The following is a 13,492-nucleotide window of genomic DNA, read 5'->3' as shown; positions in this document are numbered from 1 at the left end:
CCTTTTTGTCGCTATTTATTTTTCTCCATATATCTATTAACTCTAATTTTTCTAAGATTTCATTCACATTTTTTACTTCTGTCTTATTTATTTTTTGGTTTGATTCATCTAGTTCTGATAGAGGAAGGTTCAGGTCTCCCACTTGTATAGTTTTTGTATCTATTTCATCCTAACGCTCTACTTGTTTTTACATTAGAAATTTGAGTGCTATACCATTTGTTGCATACATGTTGATTATTGATATTTCCTAATTGTTTATACTCCCTTTTATCAGGATGTATTTACCTTCCCTATTCCTTTTAATCAGATCTATTTTTACTTTGACTTTGTCAGATATCATGATTGCAACTCCAGCATTCCTTCAGTCAGTTGAGACCCAATAGGTTTTGCTTCAACCTTTAATTCTAACCTTGTGAGTATCTACCCGCCTCATGTGTGTTTCTTGTAGACAACATATGGTAGGATTTTGGTTTCTAATCCACTCTCCTATTTGTTTTCGTTTTATGGGTGAGTTCATCCCATTCACGTTCAAAGTTTATGATTGTCACTTGTGTATTCCCCAGCTTTTTTATATCCTCTCCTAGTTCTGTCTTTTCTTCTGTTGCTATATCCTTTTGAACCATTGGTTTACTTTTAATCAATCCCCCAATCCCCTCCCTTGATATGCTTCCCTTTCTGGTCCCTCCCTTTTTGTTCCCTTCTTGGGTTTTTTTTTTAGGGTCTGTTAAGTTCCCTCCCCCTCTCTTTCCCTCCCTTTTTGTACTCCCTCCCCCATCCCACTTAGTTTTCCCTTAAGATAGAATTCAAGACCCCAATGGATCTAGATGCTTTTCCCTCTCAGAGTTGATTTCACTGAGAGTAAGGTTTAAGCCTATTAGCACTGTCTTCCTCTCCTTCTTAAAAGAGTATTCTTCCCCTCTCCTTCCGATGTATATCGTTGTATGATAAAGATTATCCCATTTATTTTATTTCTTCAAGTATCTCTTGGTGCCATCTTTGATTCCCCCCCTCCCTTTTTCTTTTTCTACATATCATCTTATAGCCCTTAATACCCCAATCTCTTCCTGTGAATGATTCTTCTAATTACTATAATAGTGAATATAATTTTTGAGTTATAAATAACATTTCCCCCATATATTAATATGTATATGTATATATATATATATATACATATATATATATATAAAGAGAGTTTGAATAAAAAACATTTTCCCCCTTTTCCCTCTCTTTCTTATTTACCTTTTCATGTTTCTCTTGCTCTTTGTGTTTGGATATCAAACTTTCCACTTAGTTCTGGTCTTTTCTTTACAAATACTTGGAAATATTCTATTTTGTTGAATGCCCATACTTTCCTCTGGAAATATATAGTCAGTTTTGAAGGATAGGTGATCCTTGGTTGAAGACCCAGTTCTCTTGCCTATCTGAATATCATGTTCCAGGACTTATGGTCCTTTAGTGTGGAAACTGCCAGGTCTTGTGTGGTCCTGATTGGTGCTCCTTGGTATCTGAATTGTCTCTTTTTGAGTTCTTGTAGAATTTTCTCCTTAGCTTGAAGGCTCTGGAATTTGGCAATTACATTCCTGGTAGCTGTCTTTAGAGGATTTAGTGTAGAGGGTGTTCTATGAACTCTTTCAAATGTCTATTTTTCCCCCTTGTTCAAAAACATCAGGTCAGTTTTCTTGGATGATTTCTTGTGGTATGATGTCAAGATTTCTATTTCTGGCTTTTCACGTAGACCAATGATTCTCCAATTGTCTCTCCTTGCTCTGTTTTTCTGATCTGTCATCTCAGTGAGATATTTTATGTTTTCTTCTATTTTGTCTATTTTGACTTTGCTTAATTAATTCTTGCTGTTTTGCCAGATCATTGTCTTCCACTTGCCTAATTCTGGTCCTTAAAGACTGGTTTTCCTTTTCAGTTTTGTCTATCCTGCTTTACGTGGCTTCCAGCTGTTTCTCCAATTGGGAGTTCTTATCCTTTAATCTTTCATTTTCGCTTTGAACTATTTCCCACTTTTCTTGCCAGAAGGCTTCCATCTTTTTGATAAGCTCCAATTTAAATTCTTCAAGAGCTTGTGGACAATTTCCATTTTTTTTTGGAAGGTTTGGGGTTCATTTGAATTTCCTCCTTTATTTCCTCTGTTGTCTGGGTTTTTCCTCCGTAAATATTTTCCAGGGTCAATCCCCAATTCTTGTTTTTTTTTTTTTTTGGTGGAGGGAGATTGTAGCTCCTAGGCACAATTTGCCATCACTGTGGAGGTTTTTCCTTCCATTTTTAGTCAGAAATCTGAGTGAGAGAAGAATAACAACTGCTTGAATAATTGGGTCAAGGGGATATGGTTGGGGATGTAGACTCTAAATGAATATCCTAATGGAAAGACCAATAACATGGAATTAGGTTCTGATTAAGGACACAAGTAATGCCTAATGAAATTGCACGTCAGCTGTGGGAAGGGTAGGTGGAACAGAGGGAGGGAAATAATATGGTTGTTGTAACCAAGGAATAATGTTCTAAATTGACTAAAATGGAGTTAAGTAAGAAGCAAGGATTTTGCCTGAGGCAAGCTCTGGAATCTCCGCAGCTTCTGCTCTTTGCTGCCCTTCTGTGTGCTATCTTCCCGCAAGTGCCCATGGTCTGTGCTCTTCAGCCTTCTGGGGTTTCAGGTGTGGATACTCTCACAGTAGGTCTTTGGTGGTCTTAGTCAGCTCCCAAGGACCTAGAGGTGCCCCTTGCTTACTTGCTGATTCTGGCACGCGCTGGCTCTGACTCTGGCTCCATAGATATGTTGGGGGAGGGTAAATCAGCTTGCGTTTTGGTGGGAGCTTTTTTACCCCCTTATAGTGTGGAAATGCCCAAATCCCATGTACCTTAAATGCTGCGCCCTACTGTAGAGTCCCTTCGTTCTTATGAATTTGTTATTTTTGGTCTTTTGAGGTAGTCTATATCGGTGGGTGCTGAGGAGAGGAAGAGTCTTGGGTCTAGACTGCAGCCATGTTTACCTAGAAGTCCCCCAATGTAGATATTTAATAAATTATTAGGATTTTAGAATGTAATTTCAGGAAGTTAAATGAAGTTGTTAAAATACTTAAGAAAAATACTTAAATCATAATTATTTTAAAGTATGAATTACATTTGAGTTATGATTTTTAAAAAGGTTTCCACTTTTATACATATATGATAATTTCATTGTTTACAGTGATTTTATGGTGAAAGTCGTGGATGTGATGGATAGTAGCCAACAGAAAACATTTCGAGGACACGATGCCCCTGTACTAAGTGTTTCCCTTGATCCGAATGACATCTTTCTGGTAGTTTTAAAAATTTGTTTTCCTTTATCCCTTGCTACAAAAGTGTTTTGTTTTTTTTAGATTTAGAAGAGAATTGCTAAATAGAAACATGTGCAATTTGATAAACTATTTTCATTTTGTCATTTGGATTAGGCTTTTTAATAGAAATATATTTGTACCTTTTGTTTACCCAATCAGGCATCATCAAGTTGTGATGGCTCAGTTAAAGTATGGCAAATCTCAGATCAGGTAAAGTTATCACTAATTTGTATTTAAACATTTCAAGGTGTATTTCTAGATTAGCCTAGATATTTACTGCTTATAATTTTGCATGATATCATTAATCAGAATAGCCTAGTAATGATCAGATAAGTAACTTTTTGTCTCTTGTTCATCTTTGTGTAGCATTAGGTGAATTTTTTGTCTATTTGCATATTTATAAACCCTCCTATTTTTTTATTTTAAAGTCCTTCTAATCTTTCAAGTCTCAACTTACTTTTCTAACTGTAAATGCACATTACTTATACCCCAGACACACTTTATTGTCCATCTATAGTGGACTATATCTTCCTCAAACAAAATGATCCATCCTCATGCCTGGAATATATTCCTTTCTCCCTGCCTCTTAGAATCTCTTGTTTTCTTCAAGTTTTAGACCATATTACCTTCTACATGAGACCTTTTTCTGAATTCCACCTCATTCACCCTAGGTAGTAATTAAATTCCTCTTTTCTTACTTTATATGTTCCTATAGATGACAACTACAATTATTAAGTGCTTGTCATGTATCACGCAGTATTCTAGGCCCTGGGAGTACAAAGATAAAATAAAAGTGTCTGTTCTCAAGCTGCTTACCTTTATATGCACATTTGTATTCCCGAATAGAATATAAACTGGCACATCCAAAAAATGCTTGTTTGATGAATGAGTACATGCATGTACATTATTAATAGTAATAATAATTTAAAATTTGTACTGTATCTTTCAAAAGCACTCACAATATTAAACAAATCCAATATATTTTACACATTTATAGTTTTTAAAAGATTTACTTAAATAGAATTTAAAACAAAAAAAATTTTGCTGTTTTGTCATTTTGTGAGAATTTTTTCATCATTGAAAAATAAATTTTTAACTGAAAAGCTATTATGTTGCTTTAAAACCTGTATATTTGCATTCTACATACTTTTCTGAGATTTTCACAAAGGAAAATAATTTTCTAATTTTTTAAAATCAGACATGCACTATTAGTTGGCCATTGCTACAAAAATGTAACGATGTGATAAATGCAAAATCAATATGCAGACTTGCTTGGCAGCCAAAAACTGGGAAGGTAAGTAAAACTTGCAAACATTTTAATCTTGAGTTTACCTTTTTGCCCAAATCTGTCAACTTTTAATTATGAGAACTTCAGTATGCTTAAGAAACATTAGAATCTGAGTCAAAGCTAATGTGGAAATAATTTAAGACCTTTTTTTCTTACTGAATTGTCTAAGGCTAAAATAAAACTTAAGAATTTTCCTTTAAAAAAAAAAAAGAATTTTACTTGCTACATTTAAAAATACATTTTAAAAAGTTTTCATTTCTCTCCCTTTTAAACAAAATTTTTGCTCTCTAAATCTTTTTTCCTTAATTGAAATGTTAAAAATTTATGTTTTTTATGCAAATTTTTGCTTTGGATTTTGGAATTACCATCAAAAGTACGTATTATTCTCTGTCAGTATGATAATAATTGGAAATGTATAAGAAATTTTTCTTGAAAAGTTTAAAAATCAAAAGCTATTTTCAAAATGTTTTAAGAATTCTAAGGTTTTTGAGGAGGAATACAGTTTCCTTTTTCTGGCCTATCACTATATCTCCTCAGAGGTCATTCTCATTAGAGGAATTGTACAGCTTCAAAGATCTGTTTCTACATCCATTTTTAACTAATTGTTGCCAACTTTTTATTTTTATTTTTTATTTTTTTTTAAACCCTTACTGTGTATTGGTTCCAAGGCATAAGAGTGGTAAGGGCTAGGCAATGGGGATCAAGCAAGTGACTTGCCCAGGGCCACACAACTGGAAAGTGTTGAGGCCAAATTTGAACCTAGGACCTCCTATCTCTAGGTCTGGCTCTCAATCTACTGAGTTACCCAGCTTCCCCCTGTTGCCAACTTTTAAGTAATAGTATCATATACCAGAATTTTAGTGTACTAAGTTGAGGTGGATATGAAAGACTACACAGCATTATATTAAAAATGTTTCAATTAGTAATAATAATTTTCTTTTTTCTCAGTATAGTTAATGCTTCAATAATTTACATTAAAGCTTTCATTTACTTTTTATTCTCTAAATAGTTGTTTAATTTGATTTAAAATATTTATATTCCTAATAGTTACTGGCAATTCCAGTGGGAAACACCATCAAACTATACAAAAGAGAAACTTGGAAAAATGAAGTTGATCTTTCAGATAATTTCATCACTCTGGTAGGTTTTATTGATCACTTTTTCACTACAAGGAGAACATTTAATAAAATACTATGCCTTGAATTGATAGAATAAACTCAGTTACCTATTGTATTTCATTCTTGCTGTTGATGCTTCAATTGTGTCTTTTTTCCAAATCTTTAGGTCACATTTATGATTGTTACACAATAATCATACATCATATATAATACAATGTCTTAATATATTTTTTAAAAATATACCATATTAAAATTGAAACAGTCATTTCCTGTGTATTCTCCCATCTTTTCAGTGATTCCTACCTAGTAACAAAACAAAACATAAAGTTTAAAAAAACAACAAATAAGATAATTAACAAATGTGATTTAAAAAACAAACAAATAGGAAAACCGAATTGTTCATATCAAAATAAAAAAATAATTCATAACAATTGGGGACAAAGTAAAGGAAATTATCAGAAATAATTTTGCCTAATTATATGCTAATAAAATTGGTAACTTAGAAGAAGTGGATGAATATTTATAATAATATAAAATACCTAGATATTCAAAAGAAGTAAACCATTTAACCCAGTATCAAAAAAATAAAATTTAAAAGCCACAAATAAAATACTAAAGAAATAAACCTTGGGGCCAGATTGATTTCCAAGGGAATATTATTTAATATTCAGAGAATAATTCCAATTTCATTTAGTTTGTAATAATAAGAAAAGATGACAACCTTCCACTCTTTCTGTGATATTAATATGTTTTGATACCTAAATCAAAAAGAAAGAAAACTTTAGATCGATATTCCTAACAAATATTGACACAAAATTTTTAAATAAAATATTAGTAAGCAGACTTGAATAACATATTAGTAAAATTATATTCTTTAGGTTGAATTTCTATCAGAAATACAGAATTAGTTCAGCATAATGAAGATACAAATATAAAACACATTAGTAATGGAAATATTAAAATCCATATGATTATATCAGATGCTGAAATGACTTGATAAAATCTAGCACCCATTTCTGTTAACTCTAAAACACATAGAGATAAGTCAATGTTTCCTTAATATATAATATTATCTAGTTCCTAGAGCAAGCATGTTTAACATGGGAACGGTAATAGCTTTTTTAATAAGATTAGAGATCAGTTAGTTATCATCAGTACATATCACTTTTTATAAGTGATATATTATTTATTTAGAAAACCTAAAGAGTCCTTCAAAAATGTATTCAAATAATAAATTCAGGAAAGTTGTAGGATATAAAATTAATCCACATAAATAATCAGTGTGCTTGTGTGTCACAAACAGAAGCCAGCAAGAATAGCTAGAAGAGGGGCAGCTAGGTGGCTTAGTAGATAAAACGCCAGGCCTTGAGATAAGAGGTCCTGCTTTCAAATCTGTCCTCACACATTTCCTCTCTGTGTGACCCTAGGCAAATCACTTAACCTTAATTGCTTATTCCAGTGATGATGAACCTATGGCACAGGTGCCAAAGATGGCACACAGAACACTCTGTGCACATGTGCCAACCCCACCTCTCCCCCATTAGAGTTTGTTGCTAGAAAGGCAGAGGTACTCGGGCAGAGCTGCTTGCCCTCCCCCTCTCCACTGTGCCTGATGACATTTTTTCACATCCCCCTCCCCTCTGCCCAGCAACTCAATGGGAGCTCATAGTGGGTAAGGTGGGCAACTCACAGGTAGCAGAACTGGAAGGGAACAGAGCGTTTGGGCCACTCCCCTCCTACGTTTTTCATTGTTACTCTTGAAATTTGTGACCTTTTTCAAGAGTAATAATGAAAAAAGTGGGAAGGAAGGGAGTCTATTAGTACCAGATCTTAAATTATATTATAAAGCCGTAATCATCAAAACAATTTGGTAGGCTCTGGTTTAAAAAAATAAAGAAGACAACAAACCTAGTAACATAGTGTTTAGTAAATCCAAAGACCAAAGAAAGTCATAACTGACATCAAATTACTGGGGAAACAAATAGCAGTGTCATAAAAATTAGGTTTAGAATAACACATACCATAGACCAAGTTAAACACAAATTAGAGGAGCAAAGAAGAAATTTCCTTTTACATCTATGGATAAGGGAAAAGTTCATGACTAAAGAAACAGTAAAAAGAATACTGGGAAATGGACAGCTTTGATTTTGAACAAACAAATCTAATGTAGTTAAAATTAGAAGCGAAATGGATAAATGGGAAAAAAATTTTTCCAGTAAATTTCTCTGATAAAATCCTTATATCCAACTTACAAAGAAATTTCTATAATCTTTTATGACTAAGAACCATTCTCCAGTAAATAAATGGTTAAAGGATATGAAGAAGAAGTTTTCAAAGGAAGAAATCCAAGTTAACAATAACCGTATGAAAAAATATTCTAGATGACTAACAATTAGAGAAATGCAAATTAAAATAAATTTGAGGTTTCTTCTCACACCCATCAGGCAAAAGTGACCAAAAAAAAGAAAATATTAGAGAGGCTTTGGAAAAACAAGCACACTAGTGCACTGTTTGGTGGAGCTATAAATTGGAAGGAAAGAAGGAAATAATCATTTTATTAAGCACCTCCTATGTGTCAGGCATTGTGCTAAGCACTGCACAGGTATTTTATTTGATCCTCATAATAAACCTGGCAGAGCAGGTGCTGTTATTCAGATGTTATTATCTCTATTGGGAACTGAGGCAAAGAGAGATTAAACCCTAACTTGCTCAGGGTCACAGAGCTAGGAAATGCCTGCAGTCTGATATCTTCAGAGGAAAGCCAGCTTTCAATAATCACAAATAAGTGAAAGAATACACAAAGGAAAAGCTCAAGGTGTATTTATAATAGACTTAGGTTTCAAAAGTCTCTTTCAGCTTTCATTAACTTATCAGTGATGCCAGACCTTCCATAAAGATAATGGTATTTTTCACTTCTTGTTTGCCATGATTAAATTTTTGTTTTTACAACTTGCTAATTTTTGTTTTCAAGTCTATAGCTAAAGTAGTAATTTTAAAGAATAGTTGAATATTTATTGAAGGATAGGTTTTTATTTTTCTGTGTCACTACTGTATTTCTTGGTGTAATGTAATCTAATTAAGAGTTTTCTGAAACCCAGGATAAAGCCATTTATGGAATAATAGCAGCTAGCATTTCTGTAGTGCTTTAAGCTATACAGAGTGCTCTACATGTGTTATTATTTGTTCATATTATTATATTATGTTCACAACAACCCTATAAAGTAGATGCTATTAGTATATCCTATATATTCCTTTTACAAGATGAGAATATTGAGACTTAGAGAGATTAAATGACTTCTCATGGCAATAAAGCTCACAGGTATCTAGGACAAAATCTGAATTTAGATTTTCTTAACTCCAGTTCTAATACTATCCACTGTTGGTAAATCAAAATGAATATATGGTCTTAACTTACCTAAAACCATCTTTGTTTTATTATCTGTTTTTCTTGGTAGCCCCTCAATGTAGTGACCTGGTCTCCTTGTGAAAAATATTTGGCTGCAGGGAGTATAAATGGTTGTATTGTCGTTTGGAATGTGGAAACCAAAGACTGCATGGAAAGGTAGAGTTGAATATACATTGTCTAATTTCTCTTTGGTTTTGAAAAATCTATTTGACTTCCTCTAACTAGAATTTACTGAAAGAATTATGTTGTTGGATTTTCATTATTGTGTTTTAAATTCAACCTCTACTTTTTTGTTTTTAGGGTGAAACATGAGAAAGGTTATACAATTTGTGGCCTGGCGTGGCACCCTACTTCTAGGCAAATAGCATATACAGATGCTGAAGGAAACTTGGGATTATTGGAAAATGTTTGTGATAAAGATGGAATAAAGTCAAGTAGTAAAGTAATTCTTTATAAATTTGGTTATTAATTAGTGATTATGCATAGTATATACCCAAGATATGGTTAATATATGTTCTAGGAAAGAACATTTGACAAATTATTGAATTAGGTCTCTATACCTCATTTGTTAATTATAGTCATTTATTTGTCTGCCTATCAGAATCATTAGAGCAAATAAGAAAATGAAAATGTTTTAAATTTCAACAGTTGTTTGAATTTTATAATCTTACATTTTTATAGCATGGTGATATTTAAAAGGTATAATCAGTGATTAACTTTTATGATAGAACCCTAAGTCACAAATTTCTAAATCCTTGGATGTACCAAAACATTAGTCTATTGAATGTAGTTTGTTAACAGATTTTTCTTTTAAAAAACAGAAAATTAAATCTTTATTTAATATTTACCATGGACAGTATACTGTGAGGAATTAAAATAGGGTCCTTACTCCAACTCTCAGGAAATTTACCATCTAATTTGGGAAAGATGTATGTATGCCAAAGATAATTTATAATATAAAGCAGTAAATTTTACTGGCCAAATAAGTGGTATGGACAGCTAGTGCTATCTATAGAAGGGAATAGATATTTTTCAATTATTATTAACTAACTAGGTTAACTTCTGCTTAATTAAATTTTCCTAAATCCTGAAGTTAATTCATTTTTTAAAGGTCTCTGGCATGGGAAACAAAGATTACAATGATCTTTTTGATGGCGATGATGATAATGATAATGCTGACAATAGTAATTTTTTAAATGAAAATCTGGAATTCCAATTAACTCCAAAAGGAAAAACAAATTATGAAGATGATGAAGATGATCTTATGTTGGCTGCAGGTTATTCTAAACACAGAAATCACATCCTAGAAGATGATGACAGTTCAGTTGGTAAGTGCCTAACAATGTATAGATGATAGGCCATAGGTGGTAAATTATTTTAATTTTTAATTGAGATAATTCCTGAAAGTTTCTTAATTATTGTTTTTGATACATAAGATCAGGGAAATGCCAGAGATAGTGTATTGATTTTGCAATTGCATTTGAGAATCTGCTGTGATGTAATTGTAGACAAGATGGAGAAATGTCAGAGAGGTGAGATTACAGTTAAATGTATTCATAACTCATGAATAGCTAGACACAAAGAATATTGATTAAAGTATTGGTGCCAATTTTGAGAGAGGTTTCTGGAGTCAAATAGAATTATCCTATTTTACATTTATATCAGTGACTTGATCTATTTTCAAATTTGTGCGTGACAAAATGTAAAGAGGACAAGCTTAAATATTTGATGATGGAATCTATTCAAAAAGTTTACAGCTAGCTAGAATAATGTACCATATTTCATAACATAATATTTAAAATTAAATTATGAGACTGTTAGTAGTTTTAACAATTTAGTTTAATCAAAGTAGTAATAGTAAAGAGAGGGAAATGTAGGAAAGAGGTAGAGAGTTACCTAGCCTGCTACCCTATGTGCTGTTCTGATGGAATGAAGCTCACCACTGACAGCAGTTCCCTCTAGCCAGAAGAGCGTGAGAGTGTGTGTCCAGAACCTCAGTCTCGCCTTTATAAGCAGTTTTCTCTACTCACTAGCTCTCCCATGTCACATCTCGGGAACCAATCATAGTTCCTTAATTTAGCACTGCCTGGCGGTGGGGGCAGTGCTTGTGGGATCAGTTTCCCATCTCATTGGTTTCAACTTATCCCTGAACATCTCGATGGTAAATGCTGATTGATTACATCAGAGGTCATTCATTGATTACATCAAAACAAAATGGCATAATGGGGGGAAAGTTCCCTTCCCACTATAAAATGAACTGAATTTCAGGTATTACACTAAAAATTTTTCAGATAAGTCTATTGGTATGGAGTAGGGGCCATTTGGCCTTATAGGCTTTGTTTGAAAAGATTAGAGATTTTTGTTTATATTAGATTCAATATCAGTCAGCAAGCATGAAAGTAGTTGCCGAAAAAGCCCCTCTAATCATAGAAACTTATGGGATAGAGCACCTCCAGGAGTCAAATCCATGTGGTGGTATTGAGTCTTGCCTCCAACTTATGCTGGTACTGTGGCAAGTCACCTAACCTCTCAGTATCATTGCATTGCTTTGTAAGGATTAAAATTAAGGTTAGACTATGTATAAAAATATGGTCACCAAAAATATATTACTCAAGTCAGAATGACTTTTAATGGTAGTTTATTTATAAAAGGAGAAAGAGTGAAAGTAAGGGTAATTACTCCAGCCAGTTTGAACCAGGCAGGGCTTCAGAGGCCCCAGAAAAGGGGGGCTCAGAGGTAAACTAAGTAAGGGTTCCAGCCATGAGACTTTCTCCAAACAGGGGCCTCTCCAGAAGCTTGTCTCTCCAGAAAATATGGAAGGAAGTCAGCCTTTTCACTCACCCACATGAAGTTCAAAGGGAGAGAGTCAAGAACACACTCACCAAATTTCAGTCTCAGGTCAATGAAACAGATTCTTTTTTTTTTTTTTAACCCTTACCTTCCGTCTTGGAGTCAATACTGTGTATTGGCTCCAAGGCAGAAGAGTGGTAAGGGTAGGCAATGGGGGTCAAGTGACTTGCCCAGGGTCACACAGCTGGGAAGTGTCTGAGGCCAGATTTGAATGAAACAGATTCTTAACCAGCCTTGAATTCGAAACTCCAAACTCTATAGAACTGCCTCTCACAGGAAATTGCAACTGCTTTTGAAGACGCTTCTGTGCGTCACTTCCTGTGCATTCCATCCATGTTACGTGGACCAATTGTAACTTTAGCTTCGCTTAGCACTGCTCGCGGGCAGTCAGTTGTTTCTGATTCGTCACCCACTGTAGCACACGTGGGTCACAGACCTCCTCTACTTAAGGATAAAATGGGATGTATACACTTCTGGTGATTAAATCTAAAAATATGCAAGGGAGAGTAAATACTGTCTTCACAGCTTTAAGACTGTAAGTTATAAATAACTTATTGATCTGCATTGGTGGAGGGAGTTCCTATTAAGAGATACTCATATCATTAAAATCACAGAGCTGAATAAGCTCACTTCCACATACCCCCCACCACTAAAATATTGTATCCTGAACAAAGAAGAAGATCACATCCGAAATACTGTGTTTCATTTGGGTGCCTTCATTTTCTTTTTACATTATAAAATCATGTAACTTTATAGAAATAAAAGAACCTGTTAGATATTAAACTCCAAACTTTTTACTGTTTTGAAATTTACTTAAATTAGTAGAACTCTGTAATTGTAGGTAACTCACTCTAAATCTAGGGAATTGGTATTAGAATCTTCTGACTGGCTGTGGACAAGACTCTTAACCTCTCAGTATCCCAAGAAGATTACAAGTTGCAGCAATTTCTCACCTGTGCTGAGTGAGACGCAGTTTCTTCCCTGGAACTTCCCTACCTACACCAATGAAATCAGGTCTAAAAGAACAATTTAAAAAATTACACATACCTAAAAATGTATACTTTTTTTTTTAAATGACTAGAAGACAGCTACCTTTCAGTAATTTTTTAGAAAAGGATCCTAGGTAGTAGGTTGGACTAGATTATTGCCAATTCTATGATTCTATTATTTTACAACCAAAAAAAATGCATGATTGAATATTCAAGGTGTAACTCCATAAATATAATCAATTGAGATATAGGCTTCATTTAAAAAAATGTTTTATTGTATATATTTTGATTTCCAAATGTGTGGCAATACAAGAAAAAGTATTTTATCTGTTTTGAGGCTTGAAGATTGCCTAATACTATATAGAGCTAAGTTTAGTAGAAGCAATTCTCTATTAGCAAGTGTTTTTCATTGACCCAAGTGTCAACGGTTACATAGGCCTGTTTTGTCTAAGCAACTGCTTTTTTTTTTATTCTTGCTTCAGCAGCCATCAGGTACCTAACTGCTATAGTGAAGA

At 33.5% G+C, this 13,492-nt stretch overlaps 1 protein-coding gene across 3 annotated transcripts in view; it reads left to right on the top strand.

Annotated features, from left to right (window-relative positions):
• The window catches only part of WDHD1 (WD repeat and HMG-box DNA binding protein 1), an 86,104-nt gene that overhangs the window by 11,159 nt on the left and 61,453 nt on the right, over positions 1–13,492 (top strand). For all 3 annotated transcript variants that reach the window (XM_007473149.3, XM_056810970.1, XM_007473147.3), the window contains 7 exons: positions 3,197–3,308; positions 3,486–3,536; positions 4,525–4,620; positions 5,662–5,754; positions 9,188–9,294; positions 9,439–9,580; positions 10,250–10,466. In XM_007473149.3, coding sequence (XP_007473211.1) covers positions 3,197–3,308; positions 3,486–3,536; positions 4,525–4,620; positions 5,662–5,754; positions 9,188–9,294; positions 9,439–9,580; positions 10,250–10,466 — 818 coding nt within the window. The remainder of the gene's footprint in view (positions 1–3,196; positions 3,309–3,485; positions 3,537–4,524; positions 4,621–5,661; positions 5,755–9,187; positions 9,295–9,438; positions 9,581–10,249; positions 10,467–13,492) is intronic.

Source organism: Monodelphis domestica, chromosome 1, assembly GCF_027887165.1.
Source record: "Monodelphis domestica isolate mMonDom1 chromosome 1, mMonDom1.pri, whole genome shotgun sequence".
Lineage (NCBI taxonomy): Eukaryota > Metazoa > Chordata > Mammalia > Didelphimorphia > Didelphidae > Monodelphis > Monodelphis domestica.
The sequence above is the reverse complement of the archived record's forward strand: the minus strand, read 5'-3'. Positions and strand labels throughout refer to the sequence as shown.